Here is a 20,462-nt window from a genome sequence, read left to right as displayed (position 1 = left end):
TGGTCAAAAAAGGTTGAACAACGAGAGAGGTGAAAGGCAACCAGCACGCATAGTCTGGAGCAACAGAAGGGTAACAACAAGTGACAAATTACAGCTGAATTCAATGCAGGTGCATAGTAAAGCATATCCCTATACGCGTAAGCTGCAGGAGACCATCAAGAGTGCCTTTGGTAGCACAGAAAAATTGGAAAAGACACCTGCTGTGGGCCCTTGTCATCGTGCTCAATCGGTCTCAAATTGTTTTGAAGAACATCAATCAGAGTTTAACCTGCTTCCATAGCCAGTTCAGTCCAATGTCCCTTTTGAGCATTTGTGGGATGAATTTGAAAGATCTTGACGCTGACAGCCTTGGACAGCTCTTTGGTATTGGCCATATTTAGAGATGAGCGTAATGGCGTAATTACGATTTCGCGAAATTTCGCGTAAGTAGTGTAATTACGTTTATGGCCGTAAGTACATAATCGTAATGAAGAAGGATTTCGCAAAATTTCGCGTAAGCGTAATTTTCGCTTAATTTTCGCATTGCAACGGGTATTACGAAATTAATGCGTATGGCCATGCTCCCGAAGCGGAAAAGTTGACGCATGGATCAATGTTAGATAGCCGCCGACTTTAAGGGTTAATAGCAAAGCCCCCTTAAATGCTAAGAGCCTCAAATTTGGAGAATATATTAAGGAGATCAGAAGGAATAAGAGGAAAAATTTTTTTTTCAAAAAGACCTTATAGTTTTTGAGAAAATCGATGTTAAAGTTTCAAAGGAAAAATGTAAACATTTAAAAACCCGCCGACTTTAACGGTTAATAGCAAAGCCTGCTTAAAGTTTAGGAACACCAAATTCCCAGGGTATATTAAGGGGATCAGTGGGAATCAGAGGAAAAAAATTTTTTTCAAAAAGACCTTATAGTTTTTGAGAAAATCGATTTTTAAGTTTCAAGGGCGAAAATGTCTTTTAAATGCGGAAAATGTCAGTTTTTTTTGCACAGGTAACAATAGTGTATTATTTTCATAGATTCCCCCAAGTGGGAAGAGTTTTACTTACTTCGTTCTGAGTGTGGGAAATATAAAAAAAAACGACGTGGGGTCCCCCCTCCCAGACCTCTTTAACCCCTTGTCCCCCATGCAGGCTGGGATAGCCAGAATGCGAAGCACCGGCCGCGTGGGGCTCCGCACCCTGACTATACCAGCCCGCATGGTCCATGGATTGGGGGGTCTCGGAAGGGGAGGGGCAGCCAAGCTTTCCCCTCCCCCTCCGAGCCCTTGTCCAATCCAAGGACAAGGGGCTCTTCTCCACCTCCGATGGGCGGTGGAGGCCGCGATTTCCTGGGGGGGGGGTTCATGGTGGAATCTGGGAGTCCCCTTTAAAAAGGGGTCCCCCAGATGCCCACCCCCCCCTCCCAGGAGAAATGAGTATAGAGGTACTTGTACCCCTTACCCATTTCCTTTAAGAGTTAAAAGTAAATAAACACACAAACACTTAGAAAAAGAATTTTAATTGAACAAAAAACATAACCACGAAAAAAGTCCGTTAATATTCTTAATTAACCATTAATACTTACCTGTCCCTTTAAATAAATGATCCCTCGAAATAGCCTCGGAAATGTTCTATCAGTTACAATGTAACAAAGTTATTACAATGTAACAACTTTGTTACATTGTAACTACGCCGCACCCGACGTCACTCGCCGCCGCCGCATACGCGTCTGCGCTGCACGGACCCGACAGAGCTCTGAGCTATATAGCTCAGAGCTCTCTAAGCATCTTTGTATTTTGGCTCCAAGGAGCCCCATTGGTCCTTAGCAGACCAATGGGGTTCCTTCAAATCAGAAGGAACCCCATTGGTCTGCTAAGGACCAATGGGGCTCCTTGGAGCCCAAATACAAAGATGCTTTAGAGAGCTCTGAGCTATATAGCTCAGAGCTCTGTCGGGTCCGTGCAGGACGCTAAGTCCCCGCCGGCTCCGCTGCCCTCCCCGCCTCTCCCACATGTCACCCACATGTCACCCACATGTGGGTGACAGATGTGGGCGGGGTGGACAGCGGGAGCTGCGGGGACTTAGCGTCCTGCACGGACGCGTAAGTGTATGCTGCGGCGGCTGAGCGGCGAGTGACGTCGGGTGCGGCGTAGTTACAATGTAACAAAATTGTTACATTGTAATAACTTTGTTACATTGTAACTGATAGAACATTTCCGAGGCTATTTCGAGGGATCATTTATTTAAAGGGACAGGTAAGTATTAATGGTTAATTACGAATATTAAAGGACTTTTTTCGTGGTTATGTTTTTTGTTCAATTAAAATACTTTTTCTAAGTGTTTGTGTGTTTATTTACTTTTAACTCTTAAAGGAAATGGGTAAGGGGTACAAGTACCTCTATACTCATTTCTCCTGGGAGGGGGGGTGGGCATCTGGGGGACCCCTTTTTAAAGGGGACTCCCAGATTCCACCATGAACCTCCCCCCCAGGAAATCGCGGCCTCCACCTCCATCGCCCATCGGAGGTGGAGAAGAGCCCCTTGTCCTTGGATTGGACAAGGGCTCGGAGGGGGAGGGGAAAGCTTGGCTGCCCCTCCCCTTTCGAAACCCCCCAATCCATGGACCATGCGGGCTGGTATAGTCAGGGTGCGGAGCCCCACGCGGCCGGTGCTCCGCATTCTGGCTATCCCAGCCTGCATGGGGGACAAGGGGTTAAAGAGGTCTGGGAGGGGGGACCCCACGTCGTTTTTTTTTATATTTCCCACTCTCAGAACGAAGTAAGTAAAACTCTTCCCACTTGGGGGAATCTATGAAAATAATACACTATTGTTACCTGTGCAAAAAAAAACCTGACATTTTCTGCATTTAAAAGACATTTTCGCCCTTGAAACTTAAAAATCGATTTTCTCAAAAACTATAAGGTCTTTTTGAAAAAAAAAATTTCCTCTGATTCCCACTGATCCCCTTAATATACCCTGGGAATTTGGTGTTCCTAAACTTTAAGCAGGCTTTGCTATTAACCGTTAAAGTCGGCGGGTTTTTAAATGTTTACATTTTTCCTTTGAAACTTTAACATCGATTTTCTCAAAAACTATAAGGTCTTTTTGAAAAAAAAAATTTCCCTCTTATTCCTTCTGATCTCCTTAATATATTCTCCAAATTTGAGGCTCTTAGCATTTAAGGGGGCTTTGCTATTAACCCTTAAAGTCGGCGGCTTTTTTATATTATACGGAGCGTTACGGTTTAACGCGAAATTACGGTAGCGTTTAATGTGAAATTACGGCATGAACGAAACGCGAAATTACGCGTTGAAAATTACGCTTACGGTATTTTCAATTACGATTTTAATGGCAAGTACGCTACTGTAATTTCGCATCGTAATCGCAAATTTCGCATGCGTAATTTTAGTAATGCGAAATTACGAAAATTTCAGCTCAACTCTAGCCATATTGACTAATTTGGAATCTGATTGATTGCTACTATGGACAGGTGTATTTTATACAGGTCCTGTAACAACCTGGGATTAGGAGCTCACCCTTACAGAGGGTGCTTCTAATCTCATCTTGTTACCTGCATACATTGAAGACACCTGGGAGCCTGAAATCTTGCTGGTTGATAGGAATTTTAATACTAATTTTACTCATCGCAATGCACATCAAGCTCTGACTTTGGGGTTGTGGGTTTTTGAGGATTCTTTTGTTGTTATTCAGTCTCTCACAGCTACAATAAACCTACCACTACAATTATAGACTGGCCATTTCTTGGTCAGAGGGCAAACAAGCAAAATCAGCAGGGGATAAAATACTTCTTTCATTCACTGTATTACTGCTGTCAGTTTTTGTTATAATATACTGTGTAAGATGTCAGTGATATGTAAATATATATATTACAATATTTGATTTTGCTACAAAAGGGCACCCTTTTATAGCCCATATTTTTTATTTGAGGGTGCAGGGGGGTTAAGATTAGGCATCACAAGCGGGGGGGGGGGTCTTAGGGTTAGCCATCACTAGGGGGGTTTAGGGTTAGACACCACCAAGGGGGACATAGGGTAAGCACCTCCAGGGGAATCTTGGGGTTAGGCATCACCTGGGGGGTCTTAGGGTTAGGCACCACCTGAGGGGTCTTAAGGTTAGGCACCACCTGGGGGGTCTTAGGGTTAGGCACCACATAGGGGGTCTTAGGGTTAGGCATCACCCGGGGGGGGGGGGGGGGGTAGGGTTAGGGGAGGGTTCTGTGTGAGAGTAGGGATAAGGTAGGTCATAGTAATCACGTTTCTCAGCTATATCTAGAGCCCTTTTATAGCCCAACAAATTTTGCCTATAACAGCATCCTTTTTATAAACTAAAACTAGCTTTTTCGGCTACACCAGGCACCCTTTGCAGCTGAATTTGGCATATATGAGCTACACCAGGCACCTTTGCAGCTGAATTTGGCATATGGGCTACACCAGGCACCCTTTGTAACCGAATTTGGCATATATGGGCTACACCAGGCGCCCTTTGTAGCCAAATTTGGTTTATATGGGCTACACATGGCGCCCTTTGTAGCCGAATTTGGAATATATGGGCTACACCAGGTGCCCTTTTTGTAGCCAAATTTTGCATATATGGGCTACACCAGGCGCCCTTTTTTCCAGGCGCCCTTTTCAAATAAACACAAAAAATAGCTCTGATACGTTCAAGATAGATTATAGATGAAACCTCCCTGGTGCTAGCACTGGTAAACCATAATAAATAAGAAAAAATGCGAACAAACCAGCATCACTTTTCAAATAGACGCGTCCTTTGTTATTTTCTCACATTGCCCCCTAGTGATAAAAGGCCATAAATACACATTACAGCTGTACAAATTAGAAGCAAGGAAACCTAAGAAAGAAGAAATACACATATGTGCTAAAATAAATTGGCCTGGAACACTTAAATAAATTGGCTGCTAAAGGGTTAAAAGATCCATGGTGTGTGATGTAAAATTCTAAGTCATGGTATCTGTTCACAGGAGCTGTTTTTCATATTTACCCTTTGTGTGTCCCACAGGGAAGCCATTGCCCTCGGTACAACGGACTTTACAGAAGAGGACATTGATAACATCATGGAGGAACTGGGGAAGGAGTACAAGGGCAACGCATACCACTTAATGCACAAAAACTGCAATCACTTCTCTGCGGCTCTGGCTGAGGTCTGTAGTATGGTGACACCCCCCCCCCCCCCCCTCACTGCTTGGCACCACTCTCATTTGCATGTATGCCCATCACACAAAACACTCACACACACAGTTACTGGGAATATGACAACCACATCCCTGCTTCTCTTTCTATTCGGATAAATCTGGCGGAGTGTGATTAGATTATAGCATCTCAAATAAAAATAAAGGCAGCTGCTGCCAGAAAGCTGAGAAGAACCGAATATAGCAGACAAAAGTGTTAAAAATACTCACACACACTTTTCGCTGAGGACAGAAATGAAATGAACGTTTGGTAGTAAATTGAAGGGCATCTGCACACTCATTTCAGAAATGATTGCCAGCCACTTCAAACAGCACATTTGTCGGCTGTTGTGTTTCTGTAGCATCCCTGAATTGTGATAGGTTTCCCTGTTGACCAAAGGCTTTTGGGTTTATATCTAAATCAATAGCAGGTGCAAGACCTTATTTGATAATCATGGAGTCATAGGTACGAGTGAAAAGTAAATTCACGAGCTATTAATTGGAGGCCATTTACTGTGTACTTTTTTATTATTAACATGGTATTACGAGTTGCAGAACACTGATGGCTACTGCTTTGGGGTTTGATGACTCATTAAAGAGTAGCTGAGACAAAATTAAATAAAAAAAATGATACCTAATAAGAGGGAACTCTCTGGATCTGCAGAGGCTCCCAGCGTCCTTCTGACCCCCACCTTTGCCACGAGCGGACCCCTGAAACATTTCTGACAAGAGCTTGTTGGAAATGCGATGACTGCGACTGTGCTCCTCTTCATGCCCAAGCAGGGCCATACTGCACCTGTGCAAGTGTGGGCGCGCCTACGCAGTAAGCTGGTTCTGCTTGTGCATGAGCGACTTCATGCTACTGCACAGGTGCGCCTGTACTCGTACAAGCACAGTATGGTCGCACTTGTGCAAGAAGAGGAAGGAGCGGTGCAGCTGCTAGAGGGTCCCAGGCAGTTCATAATAGGGACAAGGAGGACCCAGGATGCCTTTGGTTCAGACGCTTTCCCTGTATCTAGGCAAGTATCTGTGTTTTTTTTTTTAAGTTCACCTCGGGTTTACTTTTAAGCCCAGTGTTGTAGGGGCCACGGTCGCCGCCCCAACCAGGCCCATGCTACGGGGGGCCGCTTGTCCCCCCCACATGTTGCGTGGGGGGACATAGCGGTCAGCACATACAAGCGGCTGAGCAGTAAATTTAGATACTCATGTTGCGGGGATCTAGCGCCGCATTTACTTACTTCCTGGTCCTGCGTTTCATCTCATAGGAACAGCACCCCCTGGCGACTTATGCTGGGGGCAGCTATGCCTGGCTACCTATACTGGGTTACCTATGCCTGAATGCCTATTCTGGGGCACCTATGCCTGGCTACCTATACTGGGGGCACCTATACCTGGCTAGCTATAATGGAGGCACCTATACCTGGCTAACCTATACTGGGGGCACCTATACCTGGCTAGCTATAATGGAGGCACCTATACCTGGCTAACCTATACTGGGGTCTCCTATACCTGGCTACCTATACTGGGGGCACCTATACCTGGCTACCTATACTGCAGGTACCTATACATGGCTAGCTTTACTGGGAGCATCTGTACAAGCACAAGCTTGGATGGATCAGGGGTTATTGTGGAGCCTGTCAACAGAGTAAAGATACTATTTTTTTGGGCTTTGATTTGATACTTTGGTTTTAAGTATGTGCACTTACTTTCGCTAGACACTGAGACAGAGAAGTGGGGGTTGCCATCATGACACTGAATTTCATGTGGATTTAAATAGTTTATTGATTTTATTTTAATAAGCCCCAAAAGACATCAGGTGGCATTCCTGTAAATCAGGATGTTATTTAGACTAACTAGTGATGTCTTCCAGCTTCAATAAGGAAATCTGGGGCAGCATCTCTGCTGAGTAGCTATAGCTACCTGCCATAATATCTATGATGGGTTTGAATGCTTGTACTGTGAAAGCTGATCTGGGAGCACATGGTAATTTTACCATTACTAGTGCAGGGGGAGCACCAGCCATGAAGCCTAAAGGCTAGTACATACGCCTGACTGCAGCCAATGACGGGCCCGCCGGCACCTCCTGCGGGGCGGGTTTTCAGCAGACAGTACAGCGTGTGTACTGATAAGGCTGTTTCTGAACGATCCGCCCGTGTACGAGCCTTTAGGTTCACAGTTGCTTTGCATTCCCTGTAACAGCAGAAACACAAGACAATGGACCGGGAAAGCAGTGCTGAACGCTATCCACGTGTTGAATCACATACAGTGAAGTACAGTGGCGCATACAGTCAGTGAAATGCAGTGTGTTACCATGCCACAAGCCATTATACCGTAATGCACCTGCTGCACTGTGAACATCGATATAGGTAGCACGGCAAGCCATTTTACAAAGCAACCTTTATGCACCACTGTAAATGTAGCCTCAGTGCCATGTGCGTTACTGCAGTAACCCATGCATTGCTGTGGTAATGCACCTTACCCTGTGAGGTATGATACAACCTAGTAACACGCGTTGTGCTAAGGGTTGGACGTCGTTGCTCCTCCTACAATAGTAACAGTAAAATTGCTGTGTGCTCCCTGCGTACAACTTTACTGGAGTTAAAGAGGAACTGTCGTGAAAATCTTAAAATTTAAAACACATACAAACTAGAAGAGGTACCCCAAAAACAGTGCAACGCGTTTCGCAGGCCCAGCCCGCTTCATCAGGCAAAAAAAGTGGGGGCAAAACAGAATTTCGTCAATAGCAGGTGTAGCGCCTCAGTAACGAAATTCTGTTTTGTCCCCACTTTTATTGCCTGATGAAGCGGGCTGGGCCTGCGAAACGCGTTGCACTGTTTTTGGGGTACCGTATAATAAATGTAATGATTTATATGAAGACAGGATCTCGTGTCTGCTTTTGGGATGCAAGCCCACCACTTCCTCCAAGCAATTTTTACAAATTTTATTGACTTTTATCCTGCTGGCACCTCTGTTCTACATACAAATACTTTTCTCCTATGTTACTGTCACTTACAGCAACTATTAGAAATCTGACATTACTGACAAGTTTTGGGCCAGTTCATCTCTCCATAGGGGATTCTCAGCATGACCTTTATTCTTTATAAAGACATTCCCTAAAAAATATTTATACAAAGATGCTGGCTAGCCTCCCTGCTTGCTGCACACTTTTTTGGCAGTTGGACAGAGCAACTGCCATTCACTAAGAGCTTTTAAAAATAAAGAAAACCCTGAGAATCCCCCCATTTGAAGATGGGCTAGTCCAAAATCTGTCAGTAATGTCAGATTTCTACTACTTACTGTAAGTGACGGCAACATAGGAGAAAAGTTATTTATGGCTCCTTTTACTCTGGAAGAAATGAACTTCTTATTTGTATTGTTTACATGAATTTAAAATTTAAAGATTTTCGCGACAGAGGTCCTTTAACTGCATCAGGCTCTGAGTGACCAACTCTAGTGTCCAATCTAGTGAAACTTTATAGAGAACCCTTTTAACTGTCATTTGAAGATCCCTTTGAACTGTCATCTGACTAAACCCTAAAAACACCACCAAAAGTCTATACTGAGAAAAGTGAACACAGATCTTTTTCCGTTATTAATGCTGTTGCTCACTTATCTTCTAGATGTTGTGTGGCAAAGAAATCCCTCGTTGGGTGAACCGTCTAGCGTACTTCAGCTCTTGCATCCCATTTCTCCAGAGCTGCCTTCCAAAAGAATGGTTGACACCAGCGGCCCTTCAGACCCACATCAGTCTAGGCCTGCAGCGAGAAGACCAAGGAGAAACCACAGATGAGGACTCTCCATCCACATCAGGTGTGGCAGCAACAGCAACAGCTGCTTCTTCAACTGGGACTTCACGAACCTGTAGACACACAAGAGTTTAAATGACATTGTACTCTTACCAGACTGATAGTTTCCAATTGCCGAATGGGAGTATAACTTGATTTTTAAGGTCAAGAAAACCACAGCATTAGATATTATTTGTATTAATTTATATGTCTTTTTCTTGTTTTTTTTTCCTGTGTGATTCTTTGTGTTTACTAAGGATCATGGTTATGCAAAAAATGTTTTAGATTTTGTTTGTTTTTTACGTTAATTCCCAAGGAATGTAACAGATACACCTTCCATTGACTCAAGTCTTCTGATAATGAATGAACTGTCCTCTTCTCTGGACCCCATAATGGCTAAAATTGAATGGACTGTTTACAGTGTTTTAATGTAAGTGGTGTGTTCTGGACAGACAATATGATTTAGAGTGTGTCTTACCCACACAGTTTTGGTTGCATCATTATCATGAGGTATGCAAGTACAATTTTTTACTTTCTTATTCTTCTCTTATTATGCACCAGCCACATATTCTCAGAGGGAGATGTAGACCTTGTATTAGAAGATGATTTCGTCAAAACTGGAAACTCACTACTGAGCTTGCCATATTTGTTTCCTTTTAAACAATACCAGTTGCCTGGCAGCCCTGCTGATCTATTTGTCGGTAGTAGTGTCTGAATCACACCAGAAACAAGCATGCTACTAATCTTGTCAGATCTGCTGCCACCTGATCTGCTGCATGCTTAGGTCTATGGCTAAAAGCATTAGAGGCAGAGGATCAACAGAATAGCAAGGTAACCGGTATTGCTTATAAGAAGATACATATGGCATCCCCCATATCACACTCACTTCAGGTGTCCTTTAAGCACATAGCAGCTCTTTTCTTTCTTCTGAAGACCCAACACTAGGGCCTATTTATACATATTCTGATACTGGCAGCTGAACAGTATAAGCCAGGGAAAGCAAACTCCAGTCTCAAGGGCTTAGGCCCTCTCACAGTTTTGGCAAAGCTCAAATTAATTGTTGGGACTTAATCAGGAAAGGTGTGATTTATTAAGTAGAACACATTTCTCCATTTCTCATTCTATCCTAAACACTGGCATGGATATACCCCTCGAGGACCAGAGTTCGACACATGTGGTTTAACCACTGCAGGTGGTCCTGGAGCTATACACATAAGTAAGTTTTAAAAGTAGATGCAGGCTCTTAACTTCTGGCTTCTAACAGATATTAAAAGCCGAGTGGATCGCAGACATTAAGATTGTTGGTAATGTTTTTTAGTATGCAGCTCTACCACCATATCTGCAGATTTAGGTTTGGGTGTAGCATAATGCAACTGGGTGTAGCATAATGCAACCAAATAGAAGCTTTTGTAACTACACATGTCAGCAACTGCCACATACTGTAGTGTGGTTGTGGTACAGCAGAAAACCATGTCACGTCAAGTCTAATGGGTAGCTGTGACTCACTCAGATGTACATGTAGGGGACAGTTGGCACTCTTCTGGCCATGCTAAATGCTTGCAGCTGCCTGCAAGCACCCATCATATCCAGCTTAACCCTTGACAGGCAATGAATATACTACTGTCAACTGCCCATGGGAAAGAGGCCTTAATTTAATAAAATGGACATCCAATAGATCCCTTGGTATGGATATTTATCCACCTTTTACCTCTTCATAACATCATAAATCTCTCTTAATCCAAAGGCTGGAGAACATTCAGCTGGACCTGCATGCAGTTCTGAAGTCTGTCAGGGCTGTGGAAGTCCCTGTTTTTTGACACCATTTCTGTATGTATGCGCCTTACTATGCAGTTTTACCACCACCAATTTTGAGTTTAGAATTGTTTAAATATTTTTAGTTGAGGGTAAAATGATCTTTTAAAATTGGGTGCCCATTAAGCTAAAGACAGCCATACATGACATGAAGTTTCTGGCAGGTCTGATCACTTTGATCGAATCTGTTAGTAATCTGTTATCCCCAACATGTTTGATTAACCTGCTGAGCGGTCTGGACGAGCTCAGCTCGTCCAACACCGCCAGAGGCTGCCGCTCAGGCCCTGCTGGGCCGATTTCCACCAAATAAAAAGCAGCACACGCAGCCGGCACTTTGCCAGCCGCGTGTGCTGCCTGATCGCCGCTGCAGCGCGGCGATCCGCCGCGTGCAGCGGCGAAAGAGGGTCCCCCCAGCCGCCCGAGCCCAGCGTAGCCGGAACAAACAGTTCCGGCCAGCGCTAAGGGCTGGATCGGAGGCGGCTGACGTCAGGACGTCGGCTGACGTCCATGACGTCACTCCGCTCGTCGCCATGGCGACGAGGGAAGCGAAACACGGAGGGCCGCTCATTGCGGCCTTCCGTGTTATTCCTTGCCGCCGGAGGCGATCGGAAGATCGCCTCCGGAGCGCCCTCTAGTGGGCTTTCATGCAGCCAACTTTCAGTTGGCTGCATGAAATAGTTTTTTTTTTATTTAAAAAAAACCCTCCCGCAGCCACCCTGGCGATTTAATCAGAACGCCAGGGTGGTTAATAAGCTTTCAATAAACTTTGCACAGTCTATTGAAAAGATGCTTGAGTCTGGTGGTAAATTCTTCTTGCATGGGCAGGGTGGGAGTGATGGGGATTTTGCAGCCTTTGCTTTGCTCAGCATTGAGCATTACATTAGCAGAAGCAGCAATTTAATTGATTCTACTGAAATCTGGTTCAGTTTAAGTGGGGCAAGAATTGTACTACCTGATTCATTTCCGTACTCTATCACTTGCCTTTTACGGTAGCAATGGTCTTGAAATTGCCCTTAAAAAGTTAGTGAAGCTCCTACGAGCTATACTGAACCTATTATTGTGGCAAAAAGAAACAAGGACAAAGCAAGTTGGTGGTCGTCAACTTTCAACTTTTCTCAAGCTAAATGCAGATTGAAACATGAGTGCTTAGGGACATCCCAAAATGAAAATTTAAAGAGATGATACATAATTATGAAAAAAAATGCACAAAGAGAGATAACACAACCCCCCCCCCCCCCCACACACACACACACACACACTTCTTCAGAATAAAAACAAAACAGAATGTACAGAAACTAAGGGCTGTGTAAACAAACAAAAGGTCTCGAAAATGTTGTCAGACATTAAGAAAGCTTTGCTTGTATAACATTTGCTATGCTATTTGCGTAGCACACATTATGCAAGAAAGGAAGGCATTGTGTGTATAATGCCTTGCCAGTTACACAATGCAACATGGGTTACGTAGTTTGCATAAAGCCCAGAAGAATTTACAAGCACTGTGCAAGTAAATTTTACCAAGGTTTTGTCAATATAATTTAGAACAAGCTAGTACGGAGGCTCCCGACTTGATAAAATGCTCAAAAAACTGTGTAAAAAGGAGTTATTGTTGATCTTACCACTCCTGAAGAAAAAGGCTAGTATGACTGGGTAAATTAAGTTTATTAAAGCACTATAAAATGGACAACACGTTTCACAAGACTTCACCTACTTCCTCAGGTCTATAAAACAGCAGTGCTTGCTAAGGTGGCAGACAAATGTAGATAATGTGAAGAAAACGGGGTCATGGTACCAAGGCAAAGCAGAGCAAAGCTGGGGAACTCCTTCTTTGCACAATCCCTCTAATGGACTTAATTTATCCAGTCATACTAGCGCTTTTTCTTCAGGACAGATAAGACCAACATTACTCTCTTTTTTAAACAGTTTTTCAAGTATTTTATCAAATCGGGCACCTCCAAACTAGCTTGTTCTATACTGTTGCACCTCAATTGGGCGTTTCTGGTTTTTAATTTGCCCTAAACTGTATAGGTGTGCAACCATCCAATTCCTGCTCTACAGTACCAGGAAAACCCTGGGCATTTCCCTGCAGGTTCAGTTCCAAAGCACCTCTTCTCAGCACCCTGCGCCAGTTGCATAGTGCCTGGGTTGGGTGCAGCTATAGCAGCAGTGCTATAATCCGCGGTCCGCACACTGGTTCTTCAGAGTTTCGGCAATCGCTCGACCCCAAATTACTCCTCCCTCCGAGTTGCCATGACTCGGAGGGGAAATGGTATTTAACACTGCCAGGAATTTAAAGCTGACCGGCAGTGGACTAACATCGACGCCTTAGTTGGTGGTTGCAGGCGTGCAGCCCAGTTTTGTGAATATAGATTGTTGTGAGTCCTAACAACCCAATGTACTGCACCATTGGCTCCTGGTCTCCTTTTCCTTCCCCGGTGAATCCTTAAGTTTGGAAACACCAGGAAACATCCCTTTTTTGTGAATAAAGTCCTACTAAAACAACTACCGGTAACTATGTACAAGTTAAATACAATAGTACAACAGAAACAAGGCACAACTATCTCTGCTTCTGTACACAATGCCAAACTTCTATCATTCATGCATATAAAATGTTCCTGGACTGAACGGCTCTAACATTTACCCAACAAACAACGGGAAAAGAATCACATTACATTGCCATGTACGGCTGTATAATTATAATTATTATTGTAAGTATCAGCTGCTTGCTGGGACTTTTCAAGGGTACTCGCAAATCACCTGAAACTGCTCCAATTGACAGGCAGTTGGACACTCATACATTTAAAGTTCAATCTGGAAAAAAAACACCATATGACAAAATTGAAGTACGGTACATTTTTGAGAAAATTCTCAAAGTAATTAAAATATTGTTTTGATTGCAATACAGATTTCCCTAATTGCATCCCTACTCTCCAGATCAACTGAACACAGCATTTCAGCAGCTTTTTTTTCAATAATAATAATAATGTTAACACATGTTTAGCTCTTTTCTCTCATCAGACATGCATCAGTGAGGCCACAATCAGTAGGCCACTCTGAAATAGGGACTCTTGCCCAAGGATTGGGCCTTGTCTTCTATGTGAAAGGTACCTTTGAATTGGGGAAATCTATTAAATGAAGCCCATGATGGGCTAAATTACCTTTTTGGAAGTGTCCATGCACTGTTCATTGTCTTAGGGGTCACCTCCATTTCCTGTCTCCTCGTAGCTCCTGTGCCTTCCAGAAGTTCCTCCGAGTGGCGCAGAGCTATTCTGAACTGTGCAGACATGAGTTTCGAACTGTATCTGCGCTTTCTCTGTGCTCATGTGGTTTGGAACTTGCACCTGAGAAGTTTCAAATCATGTGCCACCACTAAGGGGACATTCCCAGTTTTCATATTCAAGGATTCCGTAAAGTATGAAGACAATCCAGGACCAGGAAGAGGGGGACCTGTTCCCCTGAAAATGAGCAGTGACAGGACACAAAAGTAATCTAGCCCACCATGGGCTTCAGTTATTTTTTGGGGCCCCAGTTTTTTAACCAGTACATTATGCAGTTCAAATGGGGTAAGAGGCATCCGAAGGTAGCTAAGACCGAGTTAAAAAAGCTAACAATGGAAAAATAAAGGTGGCTTACCTCAATAATGACAAGTTCATATAAATATGAAATTTAATATGCACAGGCAATGCGTTTCTTGGGTTTGCACTCAATTCCTCAGGCCAAATAAAGTGCCAGAGTTGTATCAGAGCCAGGTACCGAGCACCTCTGCCTCCAGTTCTAGCCAGACACCAGAGTGGAGTCAGGTTTATAGATCTCCACATGCTTTCAGTGGTTGGTTGCCCCTTGTCCAACCTTCCTTTGTAAGTACCCTAATCCTTTTTGTTTTCCATCACTCTTCTTGTGACATACTGCACCATTTGGGCTCTTGTTGTCTCTGTGTTCTTCTTTTTAGGGTGTTTGGGCACCCTACCTTGCAGTTACATTATGCAGCATCTTTTCTATTGTATTTTTAACTGGAAATGTTAGTGGCAGCTTATGCGACTTCAGCCATGTGCATAAACTCAAAATAAGAGATTTTTTTCATAATTTCAGGATGCATTAAATTAAAAGAATTCACACAGCAGGGGCATTCATGTGACAGCTGATCATTCACTAACCTTTTCGACAACCCTTAGTGCTTTATCCAATACCATCCAGGTGAGCGTTGCAAATATTTGCCACCAAACCATGTTAAATAATCCCAGGCTGGGTTTTCAGGGTGACATGTTTTTCCAGCAGCCTCCAGCACAGTGAAACCTCAGTCAATTGGACTCACAGCAGCAGAGAATTGTGTGACTGGTTCCTAATGAATTGATATGTAGTGTTCTTACCAATAAACTGGAATAACATTACAGCAGCTGCCTCTTTTCTACTCTGTCCAGATTTTGTTTAACTGTTGGATGACTTTAGGGTGTACAACTTGGTAGAAATACATGGAGTGTTAGAGGGTACAGAGAGAAACATATGGCCCCAAAATGGAGGGCAAGGCCTGGAGGCTAGGAGATGAAGCAGAAAATGGGATACTAAGGTGAAGGTAAAACAAAAACAAAAAAAAACAGTAAGTAAAGACTGGCTTAAAAAAGATTTAATGTGCTGTAAGATACCTTCTTTGATTTCGTTCTTCCTTCAACCTTGGCTGGACATTCTGTTTTTGTGCATTCTGCCTGGCTAAACAGACTCCACAATCCAGGTTTATATGGATAATGGTCAGTGGAACAGCATTAGGGGAAACAGGTTGCAGCCTCACTGGGACACCTGAACCAGAGGGGCCCACCCCGGGCCTTCCTTCATCCATCTTATTAGCCTTTCATTGGTGCTTTACTGGTAATGAACAACCATATATGTACATTGCATAGTAGTAACCCTTAGCAAACTGTTTAATTAACTGTCTTTAACAGTGTAGTTGTCCTTGGTAGGTTTTGGGGTTCTATATCAATAGAGTGCTTGGGGTCCCATTTAAAACTGGCACTGGGGCACCCAGGGGAGGAATACAGACTTGAGGCCTAAGAGAAGCAAGCCTGAAGCGGCATGTTCCACGCACATATCCCCCTCTGCATGCATGTAAATTGGTGTGCATTTTTTTTAAATGTGTGTTTACAAGATGGATGTTTAATTGTTTTAACATTTTACTAACACATTAATGCGCTGTTGCAGAATATGACACACTGTACCTTTAAAATGCACCTTTATTCGTCAGCTGGGTACCTAGAAATAAAGTGGCATGCAGTGAGGGTGAAAGAGGTAGCCTGACAGCTGTTTCATGGGTTGACCGCTTCTTCAGAGGCTTATCATACATCACAAGCATGAATGCTTCCCATAGCAGTCAAACCGTGAAACAGCTGTCAGGTCTTTTACCCCCACTGCATGCCACTTTATTTGTACCCAGCTGAATAATTAAGGAGCATTTTAAAGGTACAGTGCCTTATCTCTTTCTGCATTTGCACTATTTAAAACATGTACGCGCATACTGACATGTTTCATGAAGTTTTTATAACCGCACTGTATGAGACACCGCAGAGATTTCTAGTCTTCCACCAATGCAATACGCATATTGACCAGTTTTTTATAGTCTTTTCTGAGAAGATCATGATGGCCACATTTGTTTTATGACCCTTGTGAGATGGGCCCCAAGGCAGTGGAGGGCACCAAAGGGAGGCAAGGGCAGGGGTTGGAACATGGGGGGGAGAACGCCATCAAAGTTTACTGGATGGCCCCTTGAATTTTAGTTAGGCCACTGGTGGTTTGCATTGACCGGGCATCTGTACAGTCCCTCACAGATAAGGTTGTAAGCAAGCCATTAGCCCTGGCGGTAAATCACCACTCCTCTGCAGTTTGCATCACATTCCCAGATCCTACTATATTTGTTCTGGAGCAGAAGTTGCACAGTGTTTGCCTTTACACTGGCTGAGAATCCCTTCCAGCAGCCAGAGTCAGGAAGTACAAATGCAAAATCCACAGAAAATAGCTGCCAAGGAGTAAACTCCTGGACCTGGGCTGGTGCCAAGCCTCGACCGGATTTCTCAAACAGTCTAGGTATTACCAAATCGAAGAAAGAGGCGGCACACCACTGGCTGCGAACTGTTGCTGTGCTACGGAACAGACACTACATGTAACAGGAAATCAGCCAGTGGTGTGCCGCCTCTTTCTTCAATTAGAGATTAGTCAGGCTCTGCTTGCTTTGATTTAATGGCAATTGGATAACACCAAGAAACCCTTGCCTCTTATTACTGGTGGCACCCCACCAGGCCAGAGAGTGGCTTCAAATCTACTGGCGGCACCCCACCAGGCCAGAGAGTGGCTTCAAATCTTCCAGTAGTTGATGCAGTGCTTTGCAAGGGAGAAAGACCATGTCGCCATTCCTGTCAAGACGCTGCCTCCCACTGCTGATGGCCCCAGGATGCTGGTATACAGAGTTGGGGGACACCCCTGGATGTGGGATTTCTCTCTGTGAATTACAACACCTACAACCAGAGTATGGCGATGGAATAGCACCGTCAGGGGCCACATTTTTTTTTTAATCAGGGAAAAACCCTGTAATATCCATAGGGAAAGTTTTAATGCAGATTACTGAAGCAGAGTTCAACACTCTCTGTAACTTTTTTTTACTATTAGTAGAGGTAGGGTGTAACAGCTTATACTATACAGTGCATACTGGGGATGAACAGCCTGTATCTAAAATCAATGACGCACAGTGGCGTAGCAATAAGGGGTGCAGAGGTAACCACCACACCAAGGCCCTTGGGCTAGAGGGGCTCACCCCTCAAACACAGTATTAGCTCTTTATTAATCCTGTGCTGATAATATTCACTTCTATAGTTGATTTGAATAGTAGTGAGCATTAACACACAGTTTCCTATACCCCTCTTGCACCTCTGACACCGTGGTTGTCCTTGATTGGTTTTGGTGTGCCGTATCAATTGTTATGTATAGAGTTCTTTGGGGGCCCCAATGCTAAACCTGCACCGGGGCCCACAGCTTCTTCGCTACACCACTGATGAAGCAAATATCACGCATTATTGATCTGGAAATAATTCTCAGTTTTTTAAACGCTTAGTTATGACTACAGTACTACTTTAAGTCTTGCAAGCGAGGCAGCTGAAAGATGTCATGGATTATTCTGTATTCCCAAATTAGATAATGTATGCCTGATTTATGCACATGCATTATTTTATGCACATAATCAGGCACTAAATTAACACAAAACTTCTTGTGGCTGTTGATTGTTTTCAATCTTGAAATAAATGTAAAGTAGGCAACATCCTAAACAATCGAAGATAAAACAGATGTTAACTCACCAAAGACATTTTCTGCATAAACTGCAATCTGTACTGGAAAGAAAGGAAAAAAATGAAAATACAAAGTTTTTACAAGTGAACTTTTAATTTCCTAGGACTGTGTGTGACACCGTGGAAGGAAGTGCAGTGATGCTTGCTTGTTGCATAGTAATATGGCTGGCGATACAGTAGGATCCCTCTATAGAAAACTCCAAGGGACAGAGGCCAGGGCAAAGTAGTTTACTATATCACAATATAAGCCATACAGATCCCCTGATGATCTATTGGAGAAAAGGTAAAGATTTCTCCTGGGAAAAGGGGTATCCGCTACTGATTGGAATGAAGTTCAATCCTTGGTTAAAGTTCCTCTTTAAAGTATACTATAGTACTGTATTTTATTTCAAGCAATAGTTGGGAGTATTTGTTTCTTTTTAATGCTTCAGCACATGCAGTGTCTCAGCTAGATCGAAATGCACAGTGCTCAATATGCAGGCATTTGCATGCAATAATCCTGCAACAGCTTGCACAAGAAGCATAGGTCTAAGCAGCGAATGCAGGTACAGTACAGATAGTGTGCTCCTCTGTCCACATTTCTCTGCAGCCTGGATGATACGGTAGCGTTGCAGCCATGCACAAGCAAGTCATAGATAACAGGAAAGTATCTCAGTAATCAGGCAGCAACTTACACAGGAAGCATAGGTCTCGCCGCCTGGTGCTTTTGAGGTAATAAAACGCAGGCCCAGAGTAGTGTGCAGATAGTGAGCAGGCTACAAGTGGCTGTCAGCCTGCCCACCAACCAACCATGGCTCATGGGTCTCTGACTGACGTATGACGCATGTGCCCTCCCACTTTCCACTTTATCGGGGCACAGAATACAGGAGTAGCAAAAAAATAGGTTTACTATAACAGAAGTTTTATTATATCTGCGTTGACTATATCAGGCGTTACTCCCATATAAGTATAATGGGGGATTGGCTGGGACCTGGATGTTCAGTTTACTATACCTAAAGTTTTACTATATCAGAGTTTACTATAATGAGATCATACATATGTGTGTCTATAAACTTGGATCAATTACTTTTAAATTAGGCATATAAATTGGCCTTTCCACCATCTACTGTGGCCATGCCCAAAATTCCCTTGAATGTTGTGCCCAGAACTTCTGGGATATTGGGAACACCCCTAATCAATGGAATAGTAAAGGTAATAAAGCTAAGCACACAAATATTGGAATTATCTTCAATATCTGCCCTGCCTGGCAGGGATTGTGACCGAGTGCTATATAAATGTAGGCTAGCGATGCATCTGTTGCTATGGAGGAGGTAGAGGGACAATGATCGCGCATGACAGAGCGGCTTCCAATAGGTGGGGTAGTGATGAAAACAATGCGATCAGGCTATTCGGGCATTGGGTGTGTCAGGCCACTGTACACACACACACACAATGCGCAGAGGAGCCTTGTCCGAGGCGGTCTTTATCGGTTGCCTCGGCTGAGTTTAACCCCTACCAATCCCATGTCGGACCATTTCCAACATTGACATTTTCCAATGTTGGCTGCTGCTAGGGGAGCTATTGCCATATAAAATCCAACATAGCGTCAGCCCCTTAAGAGCAACACTTTGTCCAATACTTTGATCCCTCCGTACAATGGGAGCAGAGATACAGCGCGTGAGCTGGGACCAACTCCAACACCCCCCCCCCCCCCTCCACTGATGCAGAGTAGAGATCCCATTGTAACCTCCAGTAGTATCACTCCACAATCACCCATGTCCCCCGCACACTGGAAAAAATAAGTGGTGGCGGAAACGTGGGTGGTCTCAAAAATGGTTAGGAAAGGGTTAATTAATGTGTGTATTAACTGTTATTGTGTTGACAAAGCTAATGCAATGCCAATTTATCCTCACAAACTTTCCTGTTAAGCCTAGACACAGAGCAAGACCAGAAACTTTTTTTTTTAAACTAGAAAGATGTAGTTTCTCCCACTCAAATTAGTACATGATAAAGTAATTTAGAAAAAATCCTTAAAGGGATACTGTATTGGGGTCAGGGGAAAATGAGTTGAACTTACCTGGGGCTTCTAACGGTCCCCCGCATGTCCTCAATCCCGCTGATGTCACCAGGAGTGTACTGCGCAGACATAGACCATACTGGGCCTGGGCAGTATGCTCCTGATGACATCAGCGGGATCGAGGACACGGCAACGCAGGCGCAGTGGTTTTCAGACTTTAAAGTCTGAAATTCCAGAAGTGAACCGGAGGCGGGGCCAGAGCATCGGTGAGTGGCTGCGCGGCACAGGATGCCCCGGGTAAGTTCAACTCATTTTCCCCCGACCCCCCTACAGTGTCCCTTTAAAGAGAATCTAAACGGAGTAAAAATATTTAA

General features: G+C 43.8%; 1 protein-coding gene across 10 annotated transcripts in view; it reads left to right on the top strand.

Moving 5' to 3' along the window:
* Nucleotides 1–9,167, top strand: part of LOC137532986 (deubiquitinase DESI2-like) — a 248,478-nt gene extending 239,311 nt beyond the window's left edge. For all 10 annotated transcript variants that reach the window (XM_068254074.1, XM_068254077.1, XM_068254073.1 and 7 more), the window contains 2 exons: nucleotides 5,008–5,149; nucleotides 8,797–9,167. In XM_068254074.1, coding sequence (XP_068110175.1) covers nucleotides 5,008–5,149; nucleotides 8,797–9,057 — 403 coding nt within the window. In that variant the 3' untranslated portion in view covers nucleotides 9,058–9,167. The remainder of the gene's footprint in view (nucleotides 1–5,007; nucleotides 5,150–8,796) is intronic.
* The last annotated feature ends 11,295 nt before the right edge of the window (nucleotides 9,168–20,462 follow it).

The sequence above is a fragment of the Hyperolius riggenbachi genome, chromosome 9 (assembly GCF_040937935.1).
Source record: "Hyperolius riggenbachi isolate aHypRig1 chromosome 9, aHypRig1.pri, whole genome shotgun sequence".
Classification (NCBI taxonomy): domain Eukaryota; kingdom Metazoa; phylum Chordata; class Amphibia; order Anura; family Hyperoliidae; genus Hyperolius; species Hyperolius riggenbachi.
This window is presented reverse-complemented; position numbering and strand designations above follow the sequence as displayed.